Source organism: Rhipicephalus sanguineus, chromosome 3, assembly GCF_013339695.2.
Source record: "Rhipicephalus sanguineus isolate Rsan-2018 chromosome 3, BIME_Rsan_1.4, whole genome shotgun sequence".
NCBI lineage: Eukaryota > Metazoa > Arthropoda > Arachnida > Ixodida > Ixodidae > Rhipicephalus > Rhipicephalus sanguineus.
In genome coordinates, this window is record NC_051178.1 from 171,660,166 (window position 1) to 171,685,793 (window position 25,628).

At 45.5% G+C, this 25,628-nt stretch overlaps 1 protein-coding gene across 1 annotated transcript in view; it reads left to right on the forward strand.

The window, feature by feature from the left end:
- Nucleotides 1–10,759, forward strand: part of LOC119387663 (DNA (cytosine-5)-methyltransferase 1) — a 120,100-nt gene extending 109,341 nt beyond the window's left edge. The window contains exons 32-33 of the mRNA XM_049414218.1: nucleotides 6,056–6,172; nucleotides 10,627–10,759. Of these exons, the coding sequence (XP_049270175.1) occupies nucleotides 6,056–6,172; nucleotides 10,627–10,701 (192 nt within the window). The 3' untranslated portion in view covers nucleotides 10,702–10,759. The remainder of the gene's footprint in view (nucleotides 1–6,055; nucleotides 6,173–10,626) is intronic.
- The last annotated feature ends 14,869 nt before the right edge of the window (nucleotides 10,760–25,628 follow it).

Genomic DNA, 25,628 nt, shown 5'->3' on the forward strand with positions numbered 1-25,628 from the left:
CAAAAATATGTACAGTTACCTTTCGTTAATTTGACCCTGCGTACAGTGAATGGTACGGCGATCATGACTGGGCAGAGTGAATGTGACCGACACATTCACTGTATTCTATGCGCCTTCAAGTCAGACACCGTTGATATTGGGACCGTCACTGCAGCCACCATTGGCGTCGGGTACTTGTAAGACGACCGGCTAAGTTCTAATTATCCGGTTAAAGCTAATTTCAAGATAAAAGTAATGAAAGTCCCCGCTGGTACCCATAGAGACTTGTTGCAGGCTGGGACCTTCAGTCAAGATCAAAATAACCAGAGTCAAATTAATGGAAGTTCACGGTAGCAATAGACACGAATGGATCAGTAAAAAGTGATTAGATTATTGAAAGAAGTGTACCACCAAGCAGATACATACATATTATCAGGGATGCAACAGCTGCGCCAATTGCGCCATTTAGATACAATTTTGTTTTTCTGCGCCAAGCTGCGCCGAAAGCGCGATATTTGTCGAAACTGCGCCACGCTGCGCCAAAACGCCCCAGGTAACCGCAATATTTTTTTCGGTTGCGCTAGTTTTAGCTGGTTTTAGCGCGAAACGAAGCCCACATTGGCAACCTAATGTTGGAAGAGGCTCCTTCATCCAATCCAATCCGATCCAGTGGTGCTTGACTCAAACATGACGTTAATCTGTTCTGGCGGGTTTGCTGGTGGTCAGATGGGCCTCAATGGAGTTTTTACTGCTGGTTCAAACGCTGCTCTACAAGGTCATTCAACATGAGCAATGTTCAGTGGCCATTTAATGTGGAAGCACCGCATAAAGAAAGTTAACTGGCAAACGGGCCTTTTTGACACGTGCTGCAAATCTTAGTGGGGAGTCATTATTGTTAGGTGGAGTCCGGTTCAACGCTGCTTTTGTTCAACTAGCAGTGCTCACGTGCACAAATCCGCGGATTGTATATATGGCAAAGTCTTTTTAAATGTACTGACGAGTAAAGTGTTGTTTAGAGAAGTACTACACACGAAAACCTTGACCGCCTTAGCCGAACAAGTTCATCAAGGTACTTGCTCCCTTCAACTCCCGCTGAGACCGACACCACAATGTGCCGAAAAAGGCCTTCCGCTTTTTGGGAAATGTGAACATTGGTCTACTAATCATTTTGACTTCGACGCGAGTGCGGTCACCGCTTTGCTGGCGCGAAGGTTTGATGGCAGGTACTAACGAGCACACCAGTGCGAGTTGTCGCCGCCAACCTTAACGTGATCAGGATCTTTATATCTGCTCGGTAGCGTGTGTGGCATAGTGCTTTTGTTACTACTGTCAATATATTGCACGCATTTTATACGCAACGGACACAAACATGCCGCTGGCTGCTGCCTCCCGAGCAGAGACTCAGATTGCGTGTCGCTTGCAGAAACGAAAGCAGCTCACATTGCTGCGTTTACCCAACGAAATCTTTGCCGTACCCCAACACGCGGTCATGAGCGGAGTGAGTAGGAATATTCCTCTGGAAAAGCTGTCATACGGCAGAGCACGGTCGCGCGGCTCTCGTATATATATATATATATATACAGTCGAACCCGTTTATAACGAACTCGAAAGTGTCGCGAAAAGTGGTCGTTATATCAGTAGTTCGTTGTATATGGACTCGCCCTTAAAAATGTGCGCTTAGCGGCCAAGCCGTTTTTTTTTTCTTTGTGCACTTTTATTAAAGTGCTAACAACCCCTTCGGTGACAGGCTAAGCCTTTTCGCGTCGTGACGCGACGCCCGCTGCGTGCTCACGAGTGAATTAACTGGCTTTGCAATGAGCCGACACCGTTTCACCGAAGCGCGGTACCGCGACGTGGAGCCGATCATCCCTGGCTAGTTGCGTGCAGCGCGTCACATACTCGGGTCGCGGAGTCATTGCCAGGCCGCTTGCTGTATGCCGTATGCGCGCGTTTGTACGTTCTTCGTGCTTGCTTCACTCCGGACCGTGCACAGACATGTGCGGCGACTAGCCTCTTCATTCAACGCGGCGAAAACAAGCATTTTGCAAGCAACGCGCACTCTACGTCTCCGCGATGCTCTCGCGGCCCTGCACGACGATGCGCGGCGCACTTCAGTAGACGCCTAGTCAAACATGCAGTATACGCTCGCTGTCAGTGCATCGACGTTTCTCGGTGCCCGCGCCGCTTAACAAGAGCGAGCTACTTTCGTTTCTACAAAGCTCACTTTAAAGCGGTCTCACACGTCGCGGCGGCGGCGAACTTGCGAACGGCAGCATGGCTAAGCATGGCGCGCCCGTACCGCCGTCAATCCGCAGTGTACGGCGTACGCCACACGCGCAGCCGAGCAGATATCTACAGATGACTGTGATGCCACCTCGTCTTCGCTCTTTTCTGATGCTTATCCGCGAAGGCATCGCCGCAATCGCGCGGGAGTTGTAATCACCGATAGACCGGTCTCTGCCGTTCCCGAAAAGACGGACAACATTTTGCGGCACATTGTGGCGTCGACGAGTTTAGGGACGCAGTGAACCTTTTTGCGATGGAAAGTTATCGCGATTATCACTTCTTGCATTTATGCCTTCTTGCGTTCCAAGGCATTGTTTGGTTCATCGCAGGCGGTCGTAGCTGCAGAGAACGGCGTCACGAAAGGTTACTGTGCGAAAGCTGACCGCAAGGCTTCATGCTGCCTACTATTTTGTTTTCCCCTCAATGCCATTATACCACTGAAGAAAAGGCTGGAAAGTGAGTGACCTCGCTCGCAGCGTCCGAAATCTGCGAGCGGTGCTCGCCGATCTGGGTAGCTTAGTCGCGAGTAAACTGCAGCGGGGCACGGGCGAGCGCGCGCTCCTATCACGCTTTAGAAGGCATGTTTTAACTTTTTTTTTTCGCTTCGTATGCGCCATATTTTTACCGCGACCGTGCCTGAAGTGTTCGTTGTAAAAGTAGGAGGCTTTGAAAAATGTTCACTATATCTGGACGCAGCTTCAATGGTTAACATAGGAAAATCGTAAGTGCACACAAATATGGTCGTTATAACCGATAGATCGTTATATGTGGGATCGTTATAAGTGGGTTCGACTGTATATATATATATATATATATATATATATATATATATATATATATATATATATATATATATATATATATATATATATATATATATACGAGACATTCTGGGATCGGTACCCAGCACCTCCACCAGTTAAAACAAGGCGTTTAGGAGTAGCACTGGTTTATAAAACAGAGGAACAGTTACAACAAGTTACGTGCTAATGGCGGAACCAGCCTAAGCGTCGAGACAACCAAACGTCTTCTTCTTTTCCACCTGAGTGGTACCCTCTGCCTTTCCGAGTAGCACTCATCTTCTTCACTACATTTTATATATGTGTGTGTGTGTGTGTGTGTGTGTGTGTGTGTGTGTGTGTGTGTGTGTGTGTGTGTGTGTGCGCGCGTGTGCGTGTGTGCGCGTGTGTGTGTGCGTGCGTGTGTGTGTGTGTGTGTGTGTGTGTGTGTGTGTGTGTGTGTGTGTGTGTGTGTGTGTGTGAAAGATAAGAGGGAGGGCGCACATATGACGATTTCACATTTTCATTTTTCCTGGTTTGTCTTCGACGTTGCATGGCATAACACAGCAGACTTAGACTTTTCTCTTGAACTAAATATACATATGGTGCCTCTCTTTAAAATGGGCTTTTTCCTCAGAGACCTTCTTTTTAACAGGGCAGAATACAAAATTCAACGCATCGGTGCTGAATGGAGTGGACTGCAACAATGACGTGATCAGCCGGTGGTGTAGGCCAGGTGTAAAGGACCTTGGTGCAAATTCATCATGCACAAGGCCTTACTGGTTTCCGCAGAATTCATTGGTCTTATTCAGTATGTTATGCGCTGAAAACATGACTGTGGTGACATCGAAAGATTTGCATATATATATTTTTTTGCTGTTCCAAAAGGAAGCTTTGTTTGTGAAGCTGCTCGAAATTTGGAATTTTGTGCTCCAAAACGGAGTTCTTTTTTCCTGTAGCCTGCTCCAAATTTGGATTTTCCTGCTCCAAAAGCCAAATTTTCCTGCTCCAAAAATTGCTCCAAATCCTATTTTGGCTGTTGCACCCCTGATATTATGCTTTTTTTTCCCGTTTTCACAATTACTTGCTGGCAAGTAATTTTCCTTATCTGAACAGTAACACAGAAACATTCAGGGCATCTAACGAATAGTGTATGAATAATGTTTAGCATTTGCTCAGTCCTAGATCATATTTTTAGAATACAGTGTAGCAGAGTTTCACTGGAAGTTTCTTATTAAAATGCTCCAAAGAAAGAGGTTGAAGAGGATACCTAAGCGTATTCTTACAGGATGAAAATGCAAAAGTGTTTCTTGAGGCTAAGTCTTTATGAAGGGGTGCTGCAAGGTGGTGTTGCTGAGTTGTGTTATAAAAAATGAGGCAATGCAAGCGGCTGAACTGTGTTTACTAGGGGTGTGCGAATATTCGAAATTTCGAATATTTTTCGAATAGTGTTTGCTATTCGATTCGATTCGCACTGAAATTTTACTATTCGAACTATTCGAACTTCCCAAAGACAAATGCAGTCAACGTCCTGTTGAAAGTGACCCCTTCAGATTTTTAATATGCTTCACCTCATCACACTCTCGTATTGCGGCAAAGCTGCCTTTCAAGCTCCGTTACGGTCGAACTTAGCCAAGAGACAAAGTCCGATTGGAAGTGGCCCTAGATTTTCAATATGCTTCACCTCATCACACCCCCGTATTGCGGCAAAGCTGCCTTTCAAGCTCCGTTACGGTCGAATTTAGGCAAGAGACAGTCAACGTCTGATTGGAAGTGGTCCCTAGATTTTCAACATGCTTCACTTCCTCACACCTCCGTATTGCGGCAAAGCTGCCTTTCAAGGTCCGTTACGGTCGAACTTAGCCAAGAGACAGTCAACGTCCGTTTGGAAGTGGTCCCTAGATTTTCAATATGCTTCACCTCATCACACCCCCGTATTGCGGCAAAGCTGCCTTTCAAGCTCCGCTACGGTCTCAAATGTATTAACTCAAGAAAACGCTGGTTCCAATATGGAGATGAAAGATGTGGCAGAGTTGGGGGCTCAATTAATGCTGTTTTGGACCTGAAATTTAGGCAGGAAGTCCAAAAAATCGGACGCCGAAGTTTTTTAGCATCCAAAATTTCAGATGTTCTTATATATTGACGTCTACGAGGCAAATTTGAAACTTTGGACTTGAAGGGAGCACACCCTTGTCCGCCACATCAGTTGGCCTTCCACAGAAGTTGAAAGAGGAGGAGAGGCTGAGGAAATGGCATCTCTGCCTATCACGTGTAAAGTGTTGTCGGCAACACTGGTTGCACCAAATCATGTACATAAATACAATTCGGCCTCTACATTGCCTCATTCTTGATAAGACAACTATGAAATATGACCCCGCCAGCGCTTCATCAACCTAGCGAAAAGAAACACTTTCATGTTGCTATCTCACAAGAACATACTTAGGGATTCTCTGCAACTTTTTCTGTAATTTCACTTCGAATTATTCGAAAAATGTTTGAGAAATATTCGAAACTTATTCGAAATTATTCGATTCGATTCGCACTCAATCTTTATTATTCGAATTCGCTTCGCACCCAAAATTTTGCTATTCGCACAGCTCTAGTGTTTACATACAGTCAAAGTCGCATCGACAACACTTCCCACGTGTTTCAGATGTAAGCGCACTTGCAAAGTGTGCTGTATATTATTGCTGTGCCCTTACATTGTCTCCTTCGAGTTGGGGCTTCCTCATCTGCTGTGGGGATTCCCCTCTCCTACATCGTGGATGCATTTGGTTGCTGCATCAGTTGTTGATGCTGGTGTCTGTTTCTGTGGGAGAGGATACCAGCTTTCCAGACATGGCTTTTGTATACGCCAGCTGGATGCAGGTTTTTGCCAATCTAGCCAAGCAATGCTTTCGCGTTGAGAAGTGTTGTATCTATTTCAGACAGAAGTTTCACAGGAAAAGGGCCGAGCATCATTTGGAAAGTGAGTAAACAGTGTTTGAAGTTACAATGCATTGTCTTTTCAGTTTGCAACGCTACACCCATCGCAGAGCAGGCTGCTGACTGTTCGAGAGTACGCTCGTATTCAGGGCTTCCCAGACAATTTCGTGTTTGTGGGATCTGTGAACGACAAGTGCATGCAGGTAACTCATTCAAGCTCCAGCGTGTATGTGATGTGATGTGTTTTTTTAATATGAGCATTATGGACATCAAACGCGATCTCACAGAGTATTGTGTAGCTCTTGAAAGATCTCTCTGAATTCAGAAGTACATGTAGCTTTGTCCAATGTCATGTAATTCTGGCCAGTTTTGCATCATCTTGTGAGGTCTCACCAACCTTGCATACTCTGGCCAATCTAGTTTAACTGAGGTATATTGAATTTTTTTCTGTATTGAACAATTATAGTAACGTCTTATTTGCAATCGTATGTAAACGTATGGCAACGTATGACGCATACATGTGTATAGAACTCCCATCACCTCCATATTTAATATTATATAAAATGCTGTGCCTGTGCAAGTGCACTTTTCCATAGACCGCATTCACATAGGGGACTGGGAGTTCAATGTACGCATGGTACGGTGCGATAATTTTGCATAGGATTTGCAATGGGATGTTATTACGAAAAGTGAACGTGATCGGGTGAACAGTAGTGCCAGTGTACACTGCTGTGTTCCACACAATCCCTGATTTCACGCAGACAATGACGACATAAATCACAACATAACATGTGCGCACAGTACATGCAATCTCTACTTCAGTACTTCTAAAGCACACATTTCTCAAAGTTACCCCCGCTGTGATAACTCAGCAGGTAGGGTGTCGCACTGCTAAGCTCAAGGATGTGGGTTCGATTCCCGGCCATGGCTGCTGCATTTCTATGGGAGCAAAATGCAAGAAAACTCATGTTCTTAGCTTTAGGGGCATGTTGAAGAACCCCAGGTAGCAGTGGTGGTCCAACGGCGCCATATGTGCCATTTTAGTACTACCATCCCATCACTCTGCGCCTTGCTGCACCCATTCAAGTGCACCCTGCGCCAACTGCACCAAAGTTCACTATCCCACCTGCTTACACGGCAGTGCAGCAGTTCTGGCCCAAAATATTCTTGGTCTGCACAAAACATACCAAGAGCTTTTACATATTGCCGTCTCTCGCTTTATTCCTGCAATAGGATTTTGGCATTATATTCCGCCTAACCAAAGTCTCTGTGGCATCACGTGTGCCTCCGTTGTTGAAAGTTTGGCATGCTGTCGATAGCCTGAGAGCTAGTCTCTCTTGATGGGGACTGGTGGTAACCACCAGTCCCCATCCACCTAGTTGATGGGGATTTTTTTTGTTCGAGTCACTCTACATATGGTAATGTAGCCACCGCGGCCATGCAGCATTGTGCTATTGGCAATGCGTGCTTTAAATGGCGTCTTCACACAGTTGAAGATTTACATGTGTCAATGTTTGTTTGATATCTCGCAAAAAAAAAAAAAAAGATGTATGTCAGTCGCGCTACGCAATGTTTTTTGGCATGTTGACCGTAGCGCTAAGCCTAAAATCCCGTGTCAGTCAAGGCAGGCGCGACGTGATGTAGCTGCTGCTCGCATGCATTGAAGCACTTGTTGCGTGTCTTGATTGCGAAACCAACATAAGGGCGGGGGGGCGGTGGCTGGTCACTCTCATTCTCAATTCCTTCAAGAAAATAAGAGAGGAAAAAAAACCGGTGACACTCTCGTATTCTGTCATTTTGTTTGCTCAGAGGACGCCATATTCTCTACTGTGCTGCCTGTGAGTAACATAATGAGTCATGCTATATGACAGCATATTAAGCTGTGATTCCCAGCAATAATGTATGTATGAGCCGAGTGACGTTTGAAATCGAAAGCTATTGAATTCGGAATGTCTGTCGTATAGAAATTTATTGCAAAGGTGTGTGCAGTGCCTTATTATCAATAAAACCGACTAGTGGGTTAGTTGGAACTGCATATCTTAAGGTTTAGCACAAAGAAACACGAGGATGCAAAAGAAAACACGAAAAGAGGGTGCTGTGTCCTTGCATCTGCTTTTGCGTTACCATGTTTCTTCGGGCTAAACCTCGAAGGAGCCCTGCAACACTTTTTCAGCGAGGTCAGAAAATGCTGCCAATCGGTAGTCGAGGCTACTGAGAACACGCGAGCAAAATATTATAGCGCAGCACGCAGCCTGGAATTTACAATTGATTCTCAAAGTCAGCTAGAAATCGTCGCCTCTTCTCTCGACAAATGATGCCATAAACGCAAACAACAGCGCCATAAACCCAAAGTCCATGGCCATTGGCTGATTTGAGCATCATGAACTGCATAGTTACTGCAGCCGCCACAGCATGCCACCACGTGTCCGCGCGCATGCTCGCGATCACACTGAAAGTAAGCCGCGCTTTCGAAGAAAAAAAAGAAAAAAAGAAGTGCTGAAGGTCACAATGTGTGCTGACGAATGGACGCATCTTCTTGCTCCCTTGTCATTCTCCTCCTGCATAACTTTCAGTTCACTCGCTGGTACGAAAGGAGAGGGAAAGCGTTTGACGCATGCAACAAATCCCTGTAACTTTGCTCGTACTTGACGGATTCTAAAAACTTTTGCGGAAGTCGATTCCTGAGGCAATAAGCTCTTTTATTGAAGCCATTCCACGATTACTTGGAAAAGTGTTGCAGGGTCCCTTTAATATACCCCTTATTATCCTTACAGTTTAGTCAATTATATACAAATTTATAGTTTAACAGAATCTATTGTATGTGGAGCTCCTTCATTGTAAGAGAAGGGAAGAGTGGCATACCACTGCAAGTTGATATTTTATATCCGAACGTCTGCTGTAAGCAGATCTAGTGTAATGAAATTGTACTGTATGTGCCACTGTGATAAAGGAGGATATAGGAGCTTTAAAAGGACATTAAAGGCAAATAACAGTTTATGTCAGAGTGAAAGCTCAATGTATGACAACGTCTAAAACGGCAATATTATCACCAGCAGTGCCCTACTTACCGAGAAATTAAGCTAAATGTATCACACGACGTGCGCCACGAGTGGGACATTTTGGAAATGATCCCGATGACGTGAGAGCGTCAGACTACAATTAATCACTAGTAATCAAACTAGATGCAATAAAAAAAGAAAATTCCGTGCATCAAAAGACGTAATAAAATGCTGCTTGTTCGTTTCTGTTTGATTCATGAAAAAAAGAACCTCTTTGACGTTGCCATGGGGAACAGCGCGCGTGGTTCAAAGGTTCTATTTTCGCCGAACTGCGCTTCGCCCGGCTTCACTCACGCAGTCGCGTCTCAGTGGTAGTTTCGGTATCACGTACTGCCACGTGTGTTTTGCACGCACGTGAAAGTTGCTCTGACAGAAAGTTCGACAAAATGCCGCATGCATGTGATGTTGCCGGATGCCCGAATGGTGCACGCTGCCAGTGCACGCCACCGTGCAGTAAAGGCGGGCAACGTTGGTCACGGCAACAGTGACCTCAGAAAGGCCGCTTTCAGGCGGGTGATTTGAAGTGCGCTAACACGATGCAGACTACTAAAACGTGATTTTATTTCAAAATATGCCCTTCCTTGGCACAAAAGTAGCACTGTGAGGTTTCTGGACTGCTATTTCAACAATCAACGTGACTTAATATTTGCCTTTAGTGTCCTTTTACGTGCACAGGGGTGGTCAAAAGTTTACAGGCCGGGCTGCCATAGGATTACGTGGGATCACGACCTGCAAACTTTCGTCCACTCCTGTACCTAAATCATATTTCTTACTTCTCTGTACCCCAAATACTATTCGCAATTCTTTCCTCAACAAGCATCTAATGTTGCCTTCATTCTCATCAGGTTATCACACAGTGGGCATCTAGGTGTAGCCAAGATTTCGTTTCGGGGAGGCCTTATTCATGTGTTTGCGTGTGTGACGTAACTAAGTTATCTAACTAACAATGCATGTAAAAATTTCTTTGGTGTAGTAGGGGGGTTGAGCACCTTTTCCTTTAAACTGCACCAAAAATGTGCACTTGCCTACATTCATGCTTGCATTTTAGCATAAGTTGTGAGTGTTGCACAGTGCATAAACAAAAACACTGCACGGCTTAATGTTGTCACCTGCATTGTGCATGAGATGCAAACATTACGTCAGATTAGACATGGCAGAGGATTACAGTAATAGTGCATCGCACTCAGTTGTATAACATTCAGTCAACTACGTACATCACGTTATTATCCTTCTGCTCGCGTGCCGAAGAGGGCAGGGAAATTTGGAGCGAGGGGCAATTTAGCTCGCCTCCTCGCTATCGCTACAAATTATTGTTAACCGACCGATTAGAAAAATTCTTTCTGCATGATATTTTAAAGCATTTTTTTTTCTTTTTTCCTCTAGTTTTAAGGGAATAGCGGACACTTGTGTCATTTCTGTGTGCAATTTTGTAGCATTTCTACTCAAACGCTTGTCTTAAGACTGATGTAGTCGTCTTATTTTTGGCTGCAGGTTCTTAACGATCTAGAAGCACTAATGCCCTTAACGTTTGTTTCACTCAAAAGCACGCAGCTTCCACATGAGCTCTCTTACACAGCCTTGCTCTTTTTTTTATGCAGGTTGGAAACGCTGTGCCACCCCCTCTTGCAGCAGCGATTGGGCAGGAGATCATTAGGTCGCTGCCATTTTTATGATTGTAAACTAGATTTAGTTTGGTCAAAATGCCAAGCTTTTTGACATAGTTAGAAGCAGGGCTTTTTTTTTATGCTGCCATTATTTGCTCCTCGATGGTTTTACACTGCTAGCCAAGCTGGCACATCTAGAACCACAATATCTTCATCAACAATCAACTGCATTTTGTAATTTCACAGTGTATGAAATGTGATGTGAAAGTCATATGACACTAAAATTGACACGAATCAAACTTCTTTATCTCATAAAACTTAAATTGTTTTCTGAGATACGGTGATTTAATTCGCTGCATGTTTTTTTAATTACCTATATTTTTCTGTGGCAGTTGCATCGCATTTCAAAAAGAGAAGTAGCGGTCGTGGGCCCCTCAAATGAAAAACCATCGATGTGCTATGTGATGCCTACAATGAAATGGGTGTTTGAATGCCACAACTTCAAGTTGCACTGGCCAATATTCATAGGGCTAAGTTATAGATACATGTATATAGTATGTGCCGAAAAAAGTAGACAGTTTGCAGGCCACACCATAGCTCATTTAGTGGAGCACTGAATATGTAATGCGAAGTTGGTGGGTAAAGCTCCCACAGGCGGTGTAGCTCTCCTTTCTTTTTTCCATTTACCCTATCAAAAATACAAACTATATCGTAATTTTTACCCTCACATGTGAGCGATTGCGTACGTGAAAATTTTTCTTTAAAGGCAGGTAATTGCTGGGGGACTTTTTTTTGCATGATAGTTCCATCCAAATATGTGCAGAGCTTCTTAATTCCTGACGCTCATTAAGCAATGACTTTTGACAGCTATGTTTGTTATGCCAAAACATTTACCCATGATGTCACATTGGGATCATGGCACTGTTAGTTTCATTTCATTTATTTGCGCTTTGGTTCTGAAAGCTTACAGAGATGAGGGAGATTACAAAAGTACATCGACATAAACAGAACAAGGAAGGTGTTGCATGGTGTACAAAAAAAAAATCCTTGATGTTGATGTCATATTGATTGTTGTCCTGCGCCAATGCCTATACTGATGGCACCAACACTATCAGTGGGATTGCTTGTGGCCTTGCAGTTTGCATTTTAGCTGAGGACATAGGTGGTTTGGAAAATGTGAAATAGCTGTTGCTCAGGGATGTGCACGCTATGCTAGTGACTAAAGCTAGCACAGAACTAGCGTAAAGACTTTGGCCACTTCAGCTGTCATGTGTGATGCCCATTGCAGCAACTACTCAGCTATTAGTACTACTATGGCCTACATGGGAATATCCAGGTTCAAGTAATGTTGTAGTTCTACTAGTGGCAGACATGTTCATCAGTGTGCCAGCACCTTGGACTATTACTTTCATCCTGTTTTCACATTGACTTTCTTTGTTCCAGTAACTTCAAGGACCCATGCAGCAAAACTTTTTCTCTCTCTGTCACAGCCTTGTATGTGATATGCATTGTGAGGTTGTTTCCTCATGTAGCCTAAGTCTACTGTAAAGACGTGCTATATAGAGCAAATTCGTTGTTTTTAGAGTGCAATATTCAAATGCATTTGTTGCTGTTTATTGCATGGATATAACCGATGCGGTGCTAAGGCTAAGAAATAACTGTTGTTGTCCTACGCTATGACAGTGTGTTATGATGCCATTTTATCTCATTTACTGCTATGCTCATTGCCAAGATATGAATGAAGAAGAAGCTTGGAAGATCACTGACTGTCTGAGTACCACAGATGTGTTGTAATTGAGCGTCTGAACAAGAACATGGATGTAATGCGAGAAAACACAGGAGAAGGGGGGGGGGTTACAGTTTGATTCATGAAAGGAAAGAGGGTCTGTATTTATTATTAATGATTTTATTGTAGTAGTAGCCAAAGCCTGGGTGCTGGAATAATAGTAGCTGGAGGTGGTGTGCGAATTTTTGCAGGAACAGGCACCTACAGGTTGTTCTATTACTTGTGTTTAAGAGCAAGTTCGGTAAGGTCAACACATATTTCTCTATTCAAATACACATTAAGTGCAGAAATGCTTTAAAGGGATACTAAAGGCAAATATTAAGTCGACGTTGATTATTGAAATAGCGGTCCAGAAACCACCTAGTGCTACTTTTGTGCAAAGGAAGTGCTCATTTTGAAATAAAATCACGTTTTAGGGGTCCGCATCGCATTAGCGCACTTCAAATCACACGCCTGAAAGTGGTCTTTCTGACGTCACTGTTGCCGTGCCCAACCTTGCCCGCCTTTACTGCACGGCCGCATGCAATGGCGGCGTGCACCATTCAAGCATCCGGCAACATCACATGCATGCGGCATTTTGTCGAACTTTCTGTCAGAGCGACTTTCATGAGCGTGCAAAACACATGCGGCAGTACGCAATACCGAAACTACTACTGAGACGCAACCGCGTGAGCGAAACCGGGGAAAGTGCAGTTTCGCGAAAATGGAACTTTGAACCTGCGCGCACCGTTCCCGATGGCAACGCCAAAGAGGTTCTTTTTTTCATGAATCAAACGGAAACGAACAAGCAGCATTTTGTTATGTCTTTTGATGCACAGAAGGTTCTTTTTTTATTGGAGCTAGTTTGATTACTAGTGACTAATTGTATTCGGACGCTCTCACGTCATTGGGATAATTTCCAAAATGTCCCACTCGTGGCGCACGTCGTGTGATACGTTTAGCTTAATTTCTTAGTAAGTAGGGCACTGCTGTTGATAATACTCCCGTTTTAGACGTTGTTATAGATTGAGCTTTCACTCTGACATAAATTCTTATTTGCCTTTAACGTCCCGTTTAATGGAGTACTGACACAAAAATTTTGTATTTTGATTTTTTTTTTACTCACTTGCTAATACCAGCCTATCACGTCTGGAAACCTCAGTTTGCTGGAGTGCGTGATGGTTAATTCAGTCACAGCTTCGGTGTCAGAGATTGCCGAGAGAGGCGGGACCAGGGTGTTTGTAGTGGCATGTGCACTCAGTGACACTCTTGTTTCTCTCCCAAGCATATCCGGTCGAGCAGTTACTTTCCGATTTTCCGAATATTCATAAGATGTCTTCTAAAAAATAGAAATCAATGGGTCTGGTTGAAGTTTAGAGTTATATTTGACACATATGATGTCGGAGCATAACTTAAGACAAGGGCCAATTAACTGTCAGGATAATTAATGAAAGCAAATTGAGTTCATTGAAAGACTGTGGGCAGCTGAGATTGTTGCGGCATCTTGCGGAGCAGATCTCAACCACAAACTCCTCTCTAAGTGGCCTCCGAGATCCGTTGTGGCAGCGCGGGAAACACAAAGTTAACCGGAGAAATATACCAAGGCACACAAACGCCGACGTGTGAGCGCCACTACCAGACACCTAAATCAAAGATCATGGTCGCCTCCAGCATTTTTTTTTGTAACCACATCTGACCACATGACCACGCAAAATGGTGATGCATGTACAGCATGCAGCGTCTCGTGCACATGAGTACTGTGTTAGAAACTGTTGCAGAAAGCATACTCAAGGAGCACGGCAGATAACACTCACCCATGACACAGGCGGTTGCTGATTTTTTAGATTATGACAAGTTAAATGTCGATGCACAAGGTGCTCTGTTTTGCGCTGTGTTGCATGGTATACACTTTTAGCAGGGTTAACAACAATTCAAGGCAGACTTTTAGGCTAATGACTATCTTGGGATAACTGTTTACATCTGTGCAAATTGCAGTGTTCAAATGAAACTGCAATTTCTGGCATTCCAAGACTTCCCACTTATGATGTGAGAACTGTTCGGTCTTCTGTGTTGTCCTAACAGATTCACTCACATTTCTGTTAACAACAAAGGTTGTCAAGGTGCTGTTTTATTTTTCTTGAAAAGAGGCATTAGTTTTTGCATTTTGCAAGTCAATATTTTGTTGGTATTCGGCTTGTCACCCTTAGTTAATTGTTTGAACCTTGTTATTTTTTTAATCTGTTACTTGAAGACTCCGTCGCCACCTAGTGTTAGTCCTTGTTCATAAATCCCTACACCATTCAAAATTTGATGGTGTGAAGATGAAGCATGCAGTTGAGGGGTGTTTAATTGACAACACATTTCGGTGTTGCGGTGCTAGATTTCATCTAGGTTTTCTATGTTCTGTTACTGTGGTGGTTCTTGGGCCCTCAGATGCAGGAAAACCAAGGCACGAACAAGAAACACATTTATCGACTTGACACACACACACACAATTACACACGCTTCGTCTGACTGAACAATACAATTATCCTTTAAGTCCTAAATCTCAGGGTTATTAAACCACACGCGAGAGGATCGGTGCGTCCTGACGTCTAGGCCCGTCGAGCGTCACTCACAGTACTGCAGTCAGGTAGCGACGACGCCAGCACGAGGCGGACAGGTGAGTGATGCAGTCGTGCGAAGGTGCACGAGCAGACGACGACCTGCTCGTCGCGGAACGCACAGGCCCACGCTGACGACGGCCGACTCGGACGTGGCACCACGGCCACGATCTCGGCTCCGGAAAAGGGTCCGCTTGGACGTGGCGCCGAGGCCACGATCTCGGCTCCGGAACGGGGTCAGCTCGGGTTGCGCCGGAACCGCCTGGACGTGGCACCGAGGCCACGATCTCGGCTCCTGGCCCGCACGCTCGTTCGTTCCCGGGACACACCAAGCTCGTCCCGGCTGGCCTGGTCGCACCAGCTCGGTCCCTTTTCTCTCGGCCCAACGACCGGCGCTCTGGCTGCCTGGCCGCGTTCTTTCAGCCCGGCGACGTTCTGCCGCTCTCGAGCTTCGCGAGCGTCTCGCTCGCGCACACCGTCGTCGTCGTCTCTGGTTCGGCATACTCTCTTGTGGGTTGTAGTCTCTTAACACACATATAGTCTCTTACTACAGTTACACTGAAAGTATATGTTTTTTTTCTTGAATTTCTCAGTAATGTATTTAACTAGCATACAAAGTACTTGTGCTTTTTTGGCACCGCAGCACAGTCTATGCAGCTTGCTTGCATTGAACGGCTGATATCAAGGCAATGCATTATTTATGCGATCAACTTCCATTGTTATGGTGCTGGTGTATTTGAACCACCTTTTATTATTCATTTGGTTATCTACATATCCTTTCATCATAAACGAGCATTTGACGGAACAGTCGTCTGGCGAGGGAACATACTTGTGCGTCAATGCCTTGTTCGTTTTATTTTAACCTTGGCGAGTGTATGTTTATCGCACAAACAAACTTTCATCATAAATAGCAAGGTATTGCAGGAGTGAGTACATATATATTTTCAGTCAATTGAATGCATACAATCGATTTAATTAATTTGGTTTAATATGTCCCAAAAGGTGCTTGTGTGTGTGCATATGTTATGTATGGTACTCTTCATTCAAACATTGAATTATTCAGAAAGAATGTTGCATTATCTCTAGCACATCTATTTTATATTTTTCATTTTTGATCACATATTATCCTATCCAATAATTTCACAGATGTTTCAATTGAAGTCCATATGTAATGTGTTCATAGCGCTTAGCAACACATTCGTGTCATGATTGCCAACATGTCCATCTGTATGTTATTTAATGACACTACTTTATGACAGTTCAGGCCCTAGAAATGTTATTAGACTAGACATATAAAATTAGCTGCAGACCCAAAGCACGGAAAATGTTGTGCAATGAACCCATAAAATTACCTTTTTTTCACCTGCACGTAATACGACATTGCCAAGGAAGTTTCGACTGTGTTGTAATATAGTTTCATTGCAAATGTATTGCAAGGATAAAATTGTTAATGGAACTGTTAGCCTTATTGTTTATATGTTATTAAAACTAGAGTTTGACATTTTTCCTTGTATAAGGAGTGTTATAGCAACAGAAAAATTCATGTATGCCTCTGTGCATTACCAAGAGTTGGCCTCAGTTTAAATGCAGTAAGTTTTTTTGGGGATGCTGATAGGACTGCAAATCGTACTAGTTGGATGTGGTTCACCAAAGGAGTATAACACAGCACAAACAGAAGGACAAAATGAGGAAATTGACAATACGAGCACTTCGAACTTATGTCTTGCTTTCTTTGAAATTTGGAGCAGTGCATGAAGCCCACACACTTTCTGAGTGATGCAGAAGTTCTAGAGCATCTTAGAAAGTTCTGTTCAAGGGGCTCCAATATTAAGTGCTAGGTTTATTAAGGCGAAATTCAAGCCTTAGATGCCTCGTCAAATGCAAAAATTGACCGTCGGCGGCGGTGGCGGCGTCAACACGAGTGATGCAAAAAATCATCATGTGATGATGTCAGCGTGATGTTACAGATGGAGACGGAGCGTGATGACAGCGATGGAGATGCCTGATCAGTAATTTGGATAATCATTAAGAAATACCGCTAGCGAAGTTTTGGCGCAAAATTTGAGGAGGGAAACATTCATATAAAAACAAAATTGAGTTTTCAAAAAAAACTCCACCAGGCTAAATAAATATTTTTCACTCCTAAGTTACTTAGTGCCTTTTGAGTTCGACATTTCAGCTTGGGGCCATGCTCTCTCAAAAATGGTGTTCGCAGTGGCATCAGCCTAAACGTATCGTTCATGTGTGTGGCCTCGCAAGATCTCTTGCTGAAGTGTACGTACCTATATACAGGAACTGAACATTTTGCTCTTACTTGGATAATTTGTCTTTACTGTTCCTTTGCTCCATGAGATTAACTTGTTCCGTGCAGTGTGGAATTAATGTTTGATTGTTCTGTTAGACATGTACTAGATTTTCATGCTATTGTGTTATAGTCTTCAGAAACCAACACATTGTACATTTTGTGGTTGTGTGTTCTTCCTAGCCCTTGTATGGCTTATCTACTTTCACATTGTCGACCTTATACAGCGAATGAAGACATTTCCTTTAGTTTGTGTAAAACCTGTGTCGTCTGTAACCTGGTTGTGGGCATGTGGTGTAAATGCATGTAATTGGTGTACTGTGTGTTATACCTGTATTTTTATTATATGTCAAAAATGGTAAGCAGCGTGAAAAACATGGACAGAAAACTATACTTACGAATGCATGCTCACACAGGTGCTGAATAACCATTTTATTTGCTTATATGCACTTTTGCACTTATGTTGTGTTCTATGTGGCGAGTGCACACATTGTTGTGCAAACCAAAAGTCGAAAACATAAACACTGTAATGCAGGCTTAATATTGTCCTAGCCAACAGTAATCAGGAGGTTAATTATTTTGGTTTTTATGGAACCACCATTCATTATTTAAGAGGATAGAGAATGGTGTGCTGAAACGCCTGTCTCCGTATGTGTCCCCATTTTTTTGTTTTCTCCCTGCTTACCAGACTTAAAAGGTTCCTGACTACCCTTTGTGCTTGATGGAAAAACACATACTGATTCTGAGATCAATCGATCGTTGCTTGGAAAACTAGTTCAGGACCCCTTTAAGCCAATATGATAATGGGCAACTGATCCACTGGTGCTGATGGTTATATAACAGTGTACCACCACTCTCACATGTGATGTGGAAAGAAACGGTGCTGTTCCTGCCATAACATTGCATGGTATACAACCCATCCAGCTGAATTCCATCCTTGCCAGCTTTGCTCATAATGACATTTCCAGTGACTTGTCGGTGTTTTTTGTGTAATGTCGCATTGTTCACACTGTAATAACGTACTATTGTGTACTGATCTCATTTTGTGTGTCATGTGCTTGCTAAAAAGTACGTTGCAACACATCTTGCTAACCCATTGCTGTGGTTGGGAAAGTTCATTGACTCATGGATGCCATGACGCAGCCACCCTACGTGCGGCATCATTTCACATATATCTGTGAAAGCATTGGTACATCTGTCTGAAATAGAAAGTAATAAAAAATTAACAGGTATAATGTTGTATGAAAGTTCAAATTAGTGAGAGAGATGAATGTTTCGGAGGCATTTTAATGACTCTTGCCATCTTATTTGCACGTGCATGACCTGAGGAGCTTTGTCACATTTTTTTTTGTTGCGATAGCAATTATATGGACAGTGGACACTCTCCGCGGATTTTTGCCGTCGCCGTCATGTCCCGTACATGTATATGTATGTATATAGAAAAAAACCAAAATTAAAAATAATTCAGAAGAAATAATTTCCGAAGCATGCGACCGGGGATTTGAACCGGCGACCCCTCGCTCTGCAGCGCGCTGCCTTAGACAATTACGCCATGCGTAACTTTTTTGTCTTTATTACAGCATGTAACATTCAAACAAAAGCAAATACATCCACACTAATTAAGCTTCAAGCATATGCCACAGGAGGGAATTAACGAGACGGCTGAACCAGAATCACGGTATACATCTTACACACCGTGACCAGAATCCCGAGGGTAAAATTACAGCGCAAACGCACAAGACACCCACGAAGAAAAGAAACGTACGTCGGAAGTGCTGACTGACAACTGCTTTATTCTTTCATACGCTAGTGCATATATAAGCCCATGGCAACCTTACCGTACGTGCGCACACAATAATTAATAGCTCTAAACCACGGTGTAGTATATTCTTACACCGTGCTCTAAACCAAAACGTGTAACAAGGATGATAGTGTATTCGATACGCGAAGACATGAAATCGGATTCAGATGGGTGCAGTGGCAAAGTAGTAAAGAAGAAGTAAGAAGGACAAAGAAGTGCGTTTGCGCTGTAATTTTAGCTCAGGAATATGTACCAACTAGACTCAAATGAAGTTTTATTTTAGGAGGTGGCGTGGAGCGCTGCCTCCGCTTCGTTTCTCCTCTCCCGTTTCTCTCTCTCCACCACAGCTGTGCGCTCGTATATAATGCGGCGCGCGCTCGCTCCCGTTGCACTCGCCTTCGCAACGGTGCTATGGACGCTCGCGAAGCTGAACGTAAACGGCAACGCCGGCAGGCGAATCTCGAAGCTGCAAGGCTGCGAAAGCGCGCGTTCGCTGTGCTTCCGTCATTCTCTCTCTGTGCAACGGTGTGCGAAACGCCATGAACAACGTAACGTCGGCGCTAGTTGCAGCGCCGCGGAGCAGAGGAAGGCTCGGGAAGCCGAACGTAAACGTCAGCGTCGGCAAGCGGTAATTCAAAGGCCTCGACAACCACCGTCTCAAAAGTCACATAAGAGAAACGGAAACTCGATGCACACCCCCTCGCGATGCTTTCGCGTCCCACCATGGTTGCCCGTAGGGGAAGATGATTTGTATTTTTTTCTTCTCTTGAGGTTGCGTACACTCCGGTTTTGTTCGCCGCCCGAAGGAATGCGCTGCAGGGTCTTGGGACAACACGAGCGCAAGAGTACGAGGGTGGCTTGCGTTCTGCGCATGCGCCCTGGCGTCCCGCAAATTTCTTGGGTCCCCAATTCTAAGACTCTCTGCTGGCATATGGCATGCGCAGGGGCGGGAGGGGGCTAATAGGAGGGGACAAAGTTCTGCCCCATACATTGACTTAATAGGGAGGGGGTGGGCGCTGCGACGAACCTTCGCCCGGCTTCGCCCCCCCCCCCCCTCTTGAAGGGGAACCCTGCGCACGCCTATGCTCTCTGGTGTTTCGCCGGAGTTGGGATGTGCGCCTCCGACTTGTACTTTGACATCAGGGCGTGGTCGACTGTGCTCGCGTGATTATCTCGAATGGGAGTTTTGTACGTCTTGTGCTTTCATCGCAAAGTTTGCATTGAAGCTATACACCGTACGAAGGTCACTTTGTTCGCTGCAGCGGCCGCTTTTGCGGAAGGAGTGACCTACTAGCTAGAAGAGCCAAAGTAGGGGCTAGTTGAAGTAACAACTGTGACAGTTCGCGCTCGTCCTGTGTATACCTGTGCGTTCTTTTCGTGCGTCGTTCTTTGTGTTCGAGCAGCGCGCTGCAAGTGTCGAACTGTGACAATTGTTAGTTCGCACTCGCCTTGTATGTTCTCTGCTGCGTCCTTTGTACTTGAGCAGCGCGCAGCAAGCTTCTAGCTGCTTGCCGTTCATCCTATGACATTCCAATTTCTTGCTATCGCATTCAATGTTTCGCCCTTGAGGCGAAACTTTTGACATTTTTCTCTTCAACGGCAGTTTATATTTGAAGAATAAAAAAAAGCTCTAAAACACCACATATCGTTTTTCTTGTCATCGGACAAGTATACAATGTCATTGATTTGGGGTACAGGTCGATCGGCGGTGTCCCACGTGTGATTAGAATACCATGAACCTGAAATATTTCATACTCACCTCTGTAGCCGAATTATGGCATTCTGGTGCTGCTTTTGAGGACGATGGTTCGATCCTCGCTGCAGCACCCACCTTTAGATAAGGGCAAACGTAAAAATGCTCATGTACATTGATTAGGATTGATTAAATGCATGACTGGACGACCGATGACTCCAACTATTTTTCTTGAAACCGCGCACATATCGCACTTTATAGCAGATGAAGGCAATGAACGCATGCGCAATAATAAGGGAACAGTAGATTAGGGTGGGCTTTGTGCAAAACTATAAACTTTTGTTTAGCATTCTGTATTCACAGGGACGCAAAGATACAGATGTGGTGCTGACGTACAGCATTTATATAGCGCGCGAGTGTCAAATGCACGCAGTATCAGCGCCTTACAACGGCGATAACCTGCGAGACCGGCAGTAGTACGCGCAGGCGCACAAAACTGCTTTGTGCACCTGTGCGTACTACTGTTGGTCTCGCTGATTATTGTTGTAAGGCGCTGATACTGCGTGCGGTCTAAACTCTCTAGTGCGGTCTACGTTCGCGCGATATAGTTAAAAATACTGGAGGCTGTACGTGTCTCATTTCTGCATGATAAAGAATGCTTCCGATAGTTCGTGAGCTAATCTCTCCTCACTTCTGCTCAGGATTTTGATTTCCTCAAGTCGTGGTTAACAGTCTCTGCAAGTGCTGTAATGCCGGGGGGGGGGGGGGGTATGGAGATGAGTCGGCATCGTTGCAGAACCTGTCACGCTGTCCTGCGCGAGCTTATTTCATTTTACATCTCCAAATTTCTTTTAAGACGCGAAGCAGCTTTTGCTCGGGGCTGCGTCCGTCCTTCCCTCACGCGTCCTCTCCCCACTGCGCATGTGCCAACTCTCCCCCCCTCCTCGCGTGAGCGCGAGAAGGTGGGAGGAGGTGGCGTGAGCGTTGCCTCCGCTTTGTTTCTCCTCTCCCGTTTCTCTCCGCCACAGCTGTGCGCGCGCTCGCTCCCGTTGCACTCTCCTTGCGAAGCAGAACGTAAACGGCAACGCCGGCAAGCGAATCTCGAAGCTGCAAGGCAACGCGAAGCGGAACGGAAACATCGAGGTGGGGGGGGGGGGGGAGTAACATAAGCGGTACACAACATATTGTTACGGGTAGCTTGTTTAATAACTATTTACAATGCACAGCGCAGGGTGGACAAGATGGCGGCAGTCCAGCAACAACCAGAAAAGAGACGGCATCTTCCACCTCCTTTACATGGAGCCACGCTGCTGCGGCTGTTTGGTATCATATAACTCCCCGGTGGTAGAAGCACCGTCTCGGTGCTTAATCTACACAGATGTAGTCAAAGGAGGGTAATAAGGCTTGAGCCGAGACACGTGAACGATGTCGCTCGTAGCTGACGATGACGTTCGTTGTTGGATCGGCTGGGATGATCTCATACGCAACGTCAGTCACCTGGCGAACGACACGGTATGGTCCAGTGTACCGTGACAGGAGTTACTCTGAAAGGCCCACACGCCGAGTGGGTGACCAGAGAAGCACAAGAGAACCCGGGGAAAAGTGCACGTCCCTATGACAGCAATCGTAGAGCTGTCTTTCGTGCTCCTGCGAGGCCTCTAGGCGGTTACGGGCGAGTTGGCGCGCGTGGTCGGCGCGGGCGATGGCTTCGGCGACATGTTAGGTGGCGGAGGGTAGCAAAGTGTCCGAGGGTAGCGCGGGTTCTCGTCCGTACAGGAGAAAGAATGGCGAATAGCCGGCAGTGTCGTGACACGAGAAATTGTAGGCGAACGTCACATATGGCAAATGAATGTCCCAGTCCTGGTGATGAGCCGCAACGGCGAGCATGTCGGTTATGGTCCTGTTGAGGCGCTCCGTGAAACCGTTCTTCTGTGGATGGTACGAAGTTGTAAACTTGTGTTTGGTATTGCAAGACCGCAGGATTTCTTCAACGCTGGGGCGGCTGTTTGGTATCAATGTACACAACTCCACACACAAATGAAACTTACACGGAAGCATACGAATGTAACAACAATGGAAGCACAAGTGAACACCCAGTGCTCCCTCGCATCACCACATTGTTCCCTTTAGTGGGAGACGGTGTATTTTTTTGTTTGCTCCACCTAACCGGTTGCCGTCTTCGGCCGCTCTTTATTTTTGCGCTGGTGAAAATGAATCGAAAATCTCGAAACCGACTTTACTGCTAACAGCGCTACTTAAAGTTCATGAGTAGAGTTAACCCTGTCATGGGCTGCAGTTTATGACATCACCCCGTGCGTCCTATGTTCTATGTGCGAGTGAAAGCGTGTGCAAGGGTAGTCGACGATCTTCATGATTAGAGTTCAAGTATAACCCTTCCGTGGGCTGCAGTTTATCAGTACTGTTCTTCCCGTTCCTCTCCCCAGGTGTAGAGTAGCAGGCTAGAGCATACTATCGCTCAGGCCGACCTATCTGCCTCTCTGTAAATAAACCTCTTTCTCTCACCCCGCGCGTCGTACGTTCTATGTGCGAGTGAAAGCGTGCAAGGACAGCCGATGATCTTCATGAGTAGAATTCAAGTATAAACGTTCCGTGGGCCGCAGTTTATCACTAATCTTTTGTTATGAAGCTGTATACGTCTACCCCGCAACGGTTTCGTCTCCGTGGGCAGAAACGCCAGGCCCCTGAAGCACCAACAGACGCTCACGCTCGCGTGCTCCTCTACTCCCAGATGCGCGCGTTCCTTGCGTTTTCACCTCAGACGCTGAGGAAGGGCTTTCGTAGATGTGGACAGACGAGTCGACGAACGCGTTCGCTGTAGACTCGTGCACAACTGCAACGCCACAACTAAATTTCGACCTCTGGGTGGTTTAGGGGCCCTTTAACAATTGCAGGCAAACGGCGTATATTTCTTTGCAATCAGGCACACAGAATAGAGCTCAGTATTCGTTTCAATAAAGAAAACCCCAAAACAAGCATCAAAACCGAATGCTGGATGATAAGGCGCCTCTGAACAATGGGAACACCCTTCCACGCGTTCCCGGTCAAGATTAGGTTGCAGCTGCTTTGCACTTCACGCGAGGGCTTCGAATGACGTCAAGCGGCCCTTCCTTCTCCCCGCGTGGGTTTCCCGCTTTCATGTATAAAAGGGAGACCCGGCTATCAACTCATTCAGTTCATTCTAAGACACCAGAAAAACAGCGTGAATACAATGCTGTATGAAAAGAACAAATTAGTCTTGCTGAAAATGGTCGAGGAACCCATCATGGTCTACCACAGCGACCACAAAGCTATTATTACTACCATTACTCTAAAGTAATAACAAAACATACCTCCTTCCAGCATGTGTCGTGTTTGATACAGCTTCGCTGGACATTCACGTTCGCAGGGCGGGATTTTTTCCCCGTTCCCCTCCCCCGGTGTAGAGTAGCAGGCTAGAACATACTATCGCTCAGGCCGACCTCTCTGCCTTTCTGTAAATAAACATCTCTCTAGCTATCACCCCGCGCATCGTATGTTCTATGTGCGAGCGAAAGCGTGCGAAGGCAGCCGACGATTGCGGCTCAAGCGGAGGGAAGACACGCCGGCCGTCTTTCATCACGCGAAAAGCCCACGGGGAGAGTCAGTGCGGGGTGGAGGTAGGGGGGGGGGGGTATCCCGGAGGGTGTGCTGCGTCGCTACTGCTTTAACTGCGGACTTTGTCGGCCGGCCGCGAAGTTTGGTCGGACTAGTTTTCAACGGGCGCGGCATAATTATGTGGAACTGGCTTCCCCCGCTTTCTTTTCAAGCGAAGCCTGTATGTTGACTGACCTGTGTAGCTGGTGATGGTGTTCCAAAAAACCCTCCTCGACCACAGCTGGCGCGAACCAAACAAATAATAAATAAAACAAAATAAAATTTATTTCCGGGGCTGGGGTTTTAAAAAAAACCTTGTTGGTTTGAACCCGAGTCTCCCCGATTCGAAAGCGAGGGTCTTGAACACTAGGCCACTCGCCCATGCTTGCCCAATGTGAACTGATTGGTGTTTTACGCCCCATAACGACGATATGATCATGATGGACACCGCCGAAAATTTCGACCACCTGGGGTTCTAAGAACACGGGCATCATCTGCTATCTTGGTAACCCTGGCCTGCAGTTCAGCCTCCCACTGCTCAGTATTACTAACTCCTGATTCCTATCGTTTACTGCTGGACAAGACCAGATAATGAGAAATAAATCTGCTCTTTGCTTTCATGTATTTGGATATTGGTCCGAATAGTTGTAGTCATAGACTACTGTCTGGAGTCGCCTCCAAGCTACTCCTTGGAACTTCTTAAGTGATTTGTGTGCTGATGGGTACACTGCCCTGGCGAACCTGTAGTGCTGAGTTACTTCTCGATAGCTGAACATGCCATCCCTATCAGATCCTTGCATGACACGCCTGGGTGCTCGGCTGGCGAATCCTCGAGCTGCAGAGTGAGCGGCACCGTTGCCGGTTAGGGAGAAGTGCGCTGGTATACTCATATAATTTGAATCGGCCTCGGGTGATGGTTGGTCTTATGTGTCTTACGGAAGCCGAGATCCGACTTTCAGCACAATCGTGTACCGCTGTTTTGGAATTACTAATGATGTAATGACAATGTTTTGTTTGGAAGCTGTTGCCAAAGCAACAGCCGCATCTTTCGCTGTTTCAGTGCTTCTGGTGCTTCTACCTCTGCGACGGGCATGCAGTATCGTTCGATATATATTCTACTGCGTCGACATAGACCTCGTCTTCAGAGGCGCGGCATTTCTCAGGGGTACGCAGATGGCTCATACCTTTGTACGTGCTGC